At 48.7% G+C, this 9,523-nt stretch overlaps 1 protein-coding gene across 6 annotated transcripts in view; it reads right to left on the bottom strand.

Moving 5' to 3' along the window:
- Positions 1–9,523, bottom strand: part of Ankrd44 (ankyrin repeat domain 44) — a 217,620-nt gene that overhangs the window by 117,536 nt on the left and 90,561 nt on the right. For all 6 annotated transcript variants that reach the window (XM_026788853.1, XM_026788850.1, XM_026788851.1 and 3 more), the window contains exon 2: positions 8,975–9,058. In XM_026788853.1, coding sequence (XP_026644654.1) covers positions 8,975–9,058 — 84 coding nt within the window. The remainder of the gene's footprint in view (positions 1–8,974; positions 9,059–9,523) is intronic.

Genomic DNA, 9,523 nt, shown 5'->3' with positions numbered 1-9,523 from the left:
GCACAGATGGAGAACGCTGTTCCCAGAAGCCATAAAGGCTTAGCTGGAACATCCCAGCGTGGGATGAGTTGTTAGCCAGGGCACCCCCAGACAACCCCCAAACACGAACAGCTAATGTCATCGCTCTTGGTCAAAACAAGATGGCAAGACCCTGTGGCTGGGGATAGCACACACTTTAGATTCAAGATAGAAATAACTCCAGCTGGAAATGAGCTGGGCGCTTCCTCCCCACTGGCTAGGATTGTAGTGTCAGAAGGTACTACGTAAGTTATTACGGGAGGAGGGGAGGGGGCTCAGCAGTCTTACACAGCTGTGCGCCCTGAGTACTGTAAAACCTACTGAGCTTCCAGGCAGGGTGTGCCCGTTAGTGCCAAGTGGCACGATTGTTTTGGAGATGACCAAATGCTTTCTAATCGAGCTGGAGACCCACTGCACAAGACAGAATACTTTCCTGGTACCTGGTACTGAGATCTGGTCAAAAGACCACAGATGTGGAGGTCACCGGCCCAGAAGATAATTTGCCATAACGCTGTGCCAAAAGAGCATGAAGCCAAACAGCCTTCTAAAGGCTTGCACTTAAATAAGTGGGTTAAAGTTTAAAAAGTAAATAATAAAAAATAGAACGCCTTAATAATTGCTGTATTCTTTCAACACGCCATTTCAGATAAATGCGGGGAAGAGAAGGTTTTTCAGCCTGAAAATACATTACAGACCAGTGTCTTCCAGCCACTCAACACCGTCCACGTCGAGAATAACGTCTAACACCGTTCGGTGTTACTCTAAGGAGGAAGGCCACCCGGATGCATCAAAGCAAGCCTCGTGGGTGACCTGTGACCAGGTCAAACCTCTTCTCTCCTGCCCTGGTTTAAGAACATTCTCTGGTTCTCTAATGGCACAAACTAGGGTTGGTGGCTTCACTTCTGAGGGCTGGGCAAGCAGAGGAGACCGGAAACGTTATTAAAAGCATCACCGGCTCAAGGCCAAAGGTCGTCCTTAACACGTGATTTAACTCAAACTGTCCAACTCTTCCCCTCACTTGGCTCTACTTCCCAAAGAGCCATCTCTCGCCAGAGGCAGCATTCTAAGCCCGGCAACCTCTTCTCACCTGGGATTCTGTGAAGCAGAATTTGAGTCTGGCTACCTGCCCTCCATCCTTGAGAGATCGGAGACCTTTGCAAAAATGCTCGTCTATGACCTTTGAGTTGCCAAGTCAGAACTTCAACTACACCCTGGCCTCCCTGCAGACAGAAAGCCCGCCGCGTATAAAAGCCAAGCTCAGACAGACAGACTTGTGAGTGAACCCCAAAATAATTTCGCCTTCCATTTCAAGTCACCCAGCTAGTGGAACTTCCCAACTAATCCCAATCCTGAAATGGCAAAGGCTATCCCACCGTGCCCTGCCAGGATTCCCAACCCAGACAAGCTGTGCACATAACGGAGTAGCTGTCTCCTGTTCGTTACATAGCAACTGCGAATCTCTGAGAGCCCGGCATTCTCTATTATCACAGGAAGATACATGTTGTTTACTGTTCAATGGCCTTATTTGCTTTCTAACGCAAGGCAGCTAGGCGGTCGCTGATAGCCACTTTATAGGGAGCTCTGTCAACAAGCATGCTTATTAAACCCCACCCCCTCTCCCCACAGTCAATTACTGTGTCTGCAGAATAACGATCGCTTCACTGCCCCCCAGAAAAGCAAGTCTTCAGTTCTGGCTTCTCTCAGAAACAAAAGGACTCCTGATGCCACTTGTCCCTCCTCCTCTCTGCTTCTCAGGCCAGGAGCCACACTTGGCGGCCAGCTCTTCCTTGCCCTTCACATCTGGCCTATCATCCAACCTCAAGGGACCTGTCTCCACATCTGCAGAGAAGCCGTCAGGGCATCCCCTGCCCTCCCACCACACATGGAAGAAGTCTACGTGCACATGGCAGTGCACCCACTGCTACCATCCCGCCTTAGAGTCCTTGCTCATATCTTCATCCAACCTGAAGAATGTTCCAGTCTTCTCAAGCTGTCCAGTGTCTCATGACCAGACTCAGTCTATATGTCTCCACCACTACAGAGGCCTTTCCTGGCTCTTTAACTGGGAGCCATAGCTCACGGTTAGCTTCCTTCTCAGAAGGCCTCCTAGTTTGTAAGTACCAACTGACCAATCTTCTCGAACAGATCGCCGTGTATCTGTCCACTACACGCAGGCTTCTGAAGACGGCTACCAGGCCTATATTCAACAGCAGCGCATACCCAGTACCTGACACAGTGCTCGGAAACCCTGCCTACGGCTGCTGAATGAGTGTTGACTTCTACGTCATAAAGCCATGGGCCGATGGCAGTCCCTCGTCACGCATCAGAATATCCGTTCTCTCTATTTCCGGTTTGACCACGAGCCAGTCCTCAAAGTGTGGTCCCCAGACAGAAATGCTGGCAACCCCTGGAAACTGACTGGAAGCACAGCCCCTTGGGCCCCTCCCGGGACCCAGGGGTGACGCCCATCAGCCTGCGCACTCTGAGATCTTGTTGCCTGCTGAAGTTCAGGAAACAACGCCAGAGACCATTCTGGAGGTTTTCTGAAGTTGCCTGTCAGTTTGGATGATGGTCTTACGATAACAGTGACGAAGACCATTTGGGGAGAAGATTGAGAAGTCAGATACCTTGAGAAGCATCCTGTTAAACTGATGTCCTGTGGGCAGAAACCTTCAGTCTTTTGTACCGTAACGTGTTATGAATCACGAAAGCCTGAGGGAATATGTAGGACAAGAGCTTTCCAATGTATTTAGCCACTGAATTATCTCTTCTCCCTCCTTAGGGGGGAGTCTCGTTCTGGACTCTGGGAAACACGCTTAAGATGCTACCATGGTACATTCTTCCTTAGGGGGAAATCTCTGCACCATTCCATGTCAGTGTGCCCAGTGCATGTGAGCACATGCTAACAGTGCATGAGAACACAGTCATGCTAACAGTGCGTGTGAACACAGTCAGTCATGCTAACAGTGTCTGAGTCACTACTTTGAGCTCCATGCATCTTCATGGCTTGTGATCTTAGGTTTGAAAATAAACACTTAATATTAAGCACACACACACACACACACACACACACACACACACACACACACACCAGTAAGAAGAGAATGCTGGCCTTTGTGAAAGCCCATAATGTTTATAAAGACAGACAGGGAAGAATAGAGACTGTTGGCAATCACCAGCTAAAGGCCAGTTTCCAGCGCTCCCGAGTCTCCTGTATGAAGTGAAATCCCCCACTCCGGCCAGTGGGTGGAGATTCCCGAAGATGGAGCGGATGCATGCTGGACAGGTGACTGAAAAGTTATTGGTCCCAGCTGACAGTAACCTTGAAAAAGCTGAGCTAGCTTGGGGAGGGGAAGTTAAAATATTCACACCAAACATCCGGGGTTTACTTAGTCGGGGCTAATGACTGGCTTCTTAATGAGATTTCACAGGCTCCGCTGAACACAGAAAACATTTGCTTCACTAAAAGCAAACAGCACTGTTTGCACTGTAACCAGACATCTGGAGCACAGGAACAGACAGGCGTGTGCGGCTCCCGAGGGTGCGCAGCAACAGGAGGGGGCGAAGTGGGACCAACAAGCATAGAAGGTGCGGGATTTAATGCCGCCAACACTGATAAAAATTTGGGACACTTGTGCCGAACATGGTGCTTCACAGAGGCAAAGACGACCAAAGAAAAGTTAACCCAAAGTCCAGGGTGAGTCCAAAATGTCTAGTTAGGAAGGCTTGGGGTGGAGCTAACTGCAACCCCTCTGCATTTCAGGCGGTCTGCCCTTACTCAGGTCGCATGCTTAAAAAAAAAAAATCAACAAAATAAAATGAGAAATTCTTGAAGGCAAGAGAAGAAAGATGAATAGGTGGAAGGTTATATTTTTAATTTTTTACACTGTGCGTGTCTGTGTGAATATGTGTGTATGTGTGTGTGTATGTGGGTATATGCGTGTACATGTACATATGTGTGTATGTATGTTTGTGTATGTGTGTATCTGTGTATGTGTATATGTATGTGTATATATGTGTGTATGTGTCTGTGTGTATGTGTGTATTACATGTGTGTATATATGTGTACGTCTGTATGTATGTTGAGAGTGCCGCCATTTTCCTCCCCGTCTTCGCCTCTCACCGTGGCCAGGCCCCAATTTGCCTCTGTCCAGATGGCTGTATGGCGCAATAAGACCATCTTCAAGTATCAGGGTGCTGTCACGTGACCCTAACGTGTGTTCCTACTGAGTTCAGTCTCTGAAGTCTGGACTTGTGAGGTTGTAAATTAAGATGCTCTTCTCTAACCTAAGCTCAATGTGCTGATTCCAGTGGAGGTTTATCAAGTCTTCCTCGTGATCAGCCACATCTGAATCGGCTTACGTGGATACCTGAGGCTATACAACAGTCACCGCGCATTTCTAGGCTCTGAGATGCCACTCACGACAGAGACCGCAGAAGGATCCAAAGTGATCATCCTGACATGTCCACAGGTTCCTCTGATCCACCTAAATTCTCTCGGCCTTTCAACCAGAACATCAATCATCTCCCAGCTGAGCCCTGGGCAACACTGCCTCTTAAACTGTGGGTCACAACCCAGCTGAATGTGGGGGTCATGAAGAAAACGGCAATCGTAAGAAGTGTCTGAACTTGAATGGTCAGATTTTAGTTCAAACTCAAATACGTAAGGAGCCAAAGGTGTTTCTAGCCGGCTTGCTCAGGCTTCACTGAAGCTCAAACAAGACATGCGCGCTGCACTGTGCATGCCTTCCCGCCACACACTAACCAATGCTGCCTGCAACCCCTCGGCTCAGTTCAAGACTGCTGGAGGTGACAGACACCATTGCTGCCGTACAAAGTTTTTGCTCACTTAAGAAACTTCGTGATTTTTTATTGTGGAAAATAGAACATTTTGCTATCTCCCTCTTACACGCAAATATCAAATTAGTGTCTCTTTGGGTTCCGCTGTGAGAATATTTGATTTTAAAAATTGCCATTTGAAGCCTACGAGATGGCTTCACTGGTAAACATTACATGCCCTGCAAGCGTGAAGACTGAGTCCAATTACCAGAAGCCCGAGTAAAAGAGGCAGATTGCACACCTGCACACGTACCCGTGTGCACACACCAAATCGTTAACCTCAATTGGTGGCTTGAATTCCATAAGAGAGATTGTGCATTTGGGTTGTGGCAGTACTTCCCACAATGCTTTGAGAGGGTCCTAATCATATACATGTCGTTTTATTCTACATGTTTGTAGAAAGAGGCCATCACAGCCATGGCAAAAACCGAAAGGCATGGGAGACAGTCTCGACCCTGCGGTGCCAAACACTCAGACGAGGTTCCGTTCTTCATGTAAAACTTTAGAGCCCACCAAGAAGCTGGAAGGATTGCCTGGTGGTTAGAGCATGTGCTTCTCTTGCAGAGGAACCGTGTCTCGCCCCCAGTGCCCACCTACGCTAGCTCACAATCACCTGTGGGCGCGGAAGAATCCAGTGCGTCTGGTCTCTGTGGGCTCCTGTTCAAATGCAGCTACCCACACAGACAGACAGACAGACAGACAGACACACACACACACAATTCAATATAAAATAAATCTTTAAAAGTGTAAAAACATGGGCGGTGGTGGCGCACGCCTTTAATCCCAGCACTCGGGAGGCAGAGGCAGGCGGATCTCTGTGAGTTCTAGACCAGCCTGGTCTACAGAGCTAGTTCCAGGACAGGCTCCAAAGCCACAGAGAAACCCTGTCTCGAAAAACCAAAAAAAAAAAAAAAGTGTAAAAACAAGAGTTTTAAAAGCATATCACTCTCACGTAATATGTACGTTTGCTTTAGTCTTTAATAAACAGCAAAATTATATGTATACCAAATGATTATTTTAAAAGTAAGGCATTGTGAGTAAATAGTTCATTATTACACTCGTTTTATGCACCTATACACTCAGGGTTGCACAAATATTTCTTGGGCAAAAAGTGATTGAGAGTGGGGACCAGTTAAGGGAGCCTGACCCCAGGTAACCTAACCAATGCTCCGCCAATCTGCCTGGTCCCTAAGGAACCCTGGCAATGAGAGACAAGGTTAACGGCGTCATCACAGCCTACGAGCCTGTGATAGTGGGATCCGAGATCTCTTTCCCCGTGTGGCAGAGGGAGGTGGGGGACAGGGGGTTTCTGGGTCTGTGAGTGTAACAAAAGGAGCAATTCCCTTCAACAGGAAGGCTTCACTGTGGAAGGCAGCCCCACCCCGTGTTTGCAGCACTCAGCTGTCAATCACTCCTGTGTTCACTTCCCCCTCCCCTCCCTTCCCGGCTGCCACACACACAGCCAGCCCTTGCATTAGATCAGCTTCTGAAGATGGGCCTCCAGCGCGGCCTGGGTTTTCCCCTTCCAAGTTCATCAGAGTGCTTTCTCATTTCTTGACTTCACTCTGGGAACTCGGTGCCCACTACTGTGTCCCTGGCGCTTCTTAACAGAAGTTGTGGCTCTGTCAATAACAGAAGCATTCACGCGATGCCCCTGAGATAAGTTAGTAGAATCACCGACTCCCCGGAAGGCTGTAAGACCAAAGCCGATGGTGCAGGCTTTTCAGGGGCACAGTGCCACAGTGACACCCCATCCTCCCCTGGAGCCCGTGTGGCTTTAGGACAGAGGTCTTCTGGGTGAAGGGAGACTCCCATCTCCAGCACCGACCTGTGCAAACCTCTTCACACTTTCCTTCTAGGCTCCTTGTTCTTTCTTCAGCAGGACTACAGATGACCCTAACCGTGACCTCAGAAACCACACCTTCATACCAGGAACACCACGTAAGTTGGGGACACTCTCCTCATCTGCTGCTGAGAGAAATGAGCTCCCCTACTTCAAACATTCATCGGGCATCTGTGTGTTACCAGAGCGAAACCTAACTAACTCAGTGACATAGCTGGGCACCGTCCAAGCAATTTGTACCAACCGTCAATGCTTGTTGCTTTTCCAAAACGAAACAAAGGCCATGCAGAGGCCAGTACAACTTCCTGAGGTGTTGCTAAATAAAAGCTCTGTTTGCTCCTGACCACTGGGAAAAGGTTGTAACCCTGCCTTAGGCTTGCAAGGGCTTGGCCCGCAGCCACCGAAATAGTCCGGGCAAATTCCTGTGATGTCAAAGCTCTTGACAGGGAACTTGCTTCATGTCTTCCTGGGCACACCCCACGGACCCTGGACCGATGCCCAGCTGCCTCGGCAAGTCATCTGTCCCTGACTTCATCTGGCTTACCTTGTAAAAAAAAAAATAGCATCTCAAGACATCGCCCTGGTGTTCTCTCTGCCAGCTGGGGAGAAGCTGCCAAAAGGCTTTCCGGAGAGCCACACCCATCTGTACCGACCGCCTCAGCACAAGGGATGTGTCTTGGAAGGGAGCCACCAGCAGATCTGATGGAGAGATACTTGGGGATATCACCCCAGGGCAAAGCTCTGCTTACCCTGAAGACCTACTGGATTCCGGGTCCTTTCTGTCAAACACTACACCTGAAAGAGGACTCTTCTCCCAAGGGGCCTGAGCATTTTGATAATCAGATGACGTTAAGCGAATTAGCAGCCCCGTCCTACACCTAATTGCTTGTTAGACCTAACTCTAAGAAACTACCAAAAGATTGAGCTCTTGACTAATGCTTTTCCCTTTCTTTAGAGCGGGTGACTTATTGCATGGGACTGCGCAGGTACGTTACAGGTGCTTATCTTTTGATGGATGTCCAAAGGCTTTTTCAGGAATGCAGTGAAAACCTTGACCCTTTTCTCAGAAAAATACGCATATGTTCAAGCACGCCTAAGGTTTAACGACTTCAGAGACGATGTGAGAGCTGGGGAGTCCCATGGTTCATCCCAGGGTCATAGTACCTAGAACAAGAAGCAGCAGACTTTTCCTATAATGGGCAGAGGGTGAGTGGGTCTGGCTCGGCCCAGTGCCTCGGCTCAGCAAGGGCGGGGCGAAAGCAGAACAGACAGGGTGCGTAAGATGGATGGCCACGCTTCAGCCAAACTGTGGACACTCAGGTTTCCGCTTCCTGCCAGTCGCTCGTGGCAAAGAATGTTATCCTTTCTTTCCTCACGGAAAAAAAAGAAATCAAAAGCTTCCCTATCTGCTGGCCCACGGGCACAGGCTGCCAAACTTCACCGGTGAGCCAAGGGCCATCACCAGGAAAGAACTACGCTACATCATCACCAGGAAAGAACTACGCTACATCATCACTCTCTCTGCCTTCTCCGTGGGGGCCGGGATCCTTTTCTCACGGCCGCAAACCGCTGGAGTAACCATGTTCAGCCTGGCACTGGCGCCAGGAGAAATCACAGGCATGGCTCCCAACACATGAGACGGGCGCAGCTCGCTCAGAATGCCGTGCTGGCGACTCTGTTCCGTGCTCACCGTCAGATCTGCTCTTCCATCTCAAGACGAATACAGATGGGAAAGAAAGTGGGGTTTTCCCTCTAGCCTCAACTCGGTCATGGTTTTTGCTCCTCCAAGGGTGGAAAAGTAAATGAGTGTGGTTGGCAGGGAAAGTGCAACACCCCAGGCTTCAGAAAGGTCCCTCTGACCGTATAAAAGTTCACGGAGACGTGCTGACATAGCTCCCTACTGTGTGATGCTTTCATTGATGAGTTGTTTAGAATAAAACCATCTTAAGGATACATATGACTGTATCCTTAATTTGATTTTTTTTTTTTGATTTTTGCACAGGGCTGGGGTCCAACCCAGGCCTTGTGTGTCCTAGGGAAGCACTGTCACACAGGGTGACTGCTCCTTCAGTCTTTAGATCTTTACAACAGTATTTCAATATAATTGATTTAGTCTAACCCTAGAGTTTCATTGCATGGGTTCTTAAAACAATAACCTAAAAAGCAGCCCAGGGTTCTAACTATGTCCTAGAGAGGTCCACAGGACAGAAAATGTCAACGAGCCCTTCCTTGCTTGCCCCAGAAGAGGCCCTGCAGGACCAGAGCATCTCTTACCAGTGCGTTCACATCTTCCGTCTTGTGGATGAGCATACGAATCTCTTCTGGATCTCCACTGAAGATGGCCTGGACCAGCGGTGGCTGAGAAAACAAGAGACTGAGAGTTAGGACCTTTGCTGACACAGAGGTCTGCGTACGTACACAGACAGCGGGAAGATTTGTTCCCAGTTTGTTCAAGAAGTATCAAGGAGCAGGCAAAGATAAATAAGACCCGATCTACAAGCACAAGGAGGCTAGTGGGGGGAGATAGTTACATAAAGGAATGACTTCAGCACAACCTGAAAGCCGTGACACAGGGCCACTGTCTGGGGCTATGAACTAAAATAAAGTAGAATAAAAAAAATCTCCCACAGTTCAAAGTGTTTGTGATAGACCCTTAAAGTTCCTATCGAGGATACTAACAAATGCAGGATTTCTGAAGCCACCCTTGTTGTGGACTAAACCTTGTCACCCCAAATGCATATATTGAAGTTTGACTACGAAAATCACTGGAGAAAGGACCCTTGAGGGCTTGTTCAACAAATGGGCTGGCATAACTGGATATCA

Source organism: Microtus ochrogaster, unplaced genomic scaffold, assembly GCF_000317375.1.
Source record: "Microtus ochrogaster isolate Prairie Vole_2 unplaced genomic scaffold, MicOch1.0 UNK8, whole genome shotgun sequence".
Classification (NCBI taxonomy): Eukaryota; Metazoa; Chordata; class Mammalia; order Rodentia; family Cricetidae; genus Microtus; species Microtus ochrogaster.
The sequence above is the reverse complement of the archived record's forward strand: the minus strand, read 5'-3'. Positions and strand labels throughout refer to the sequence as shown.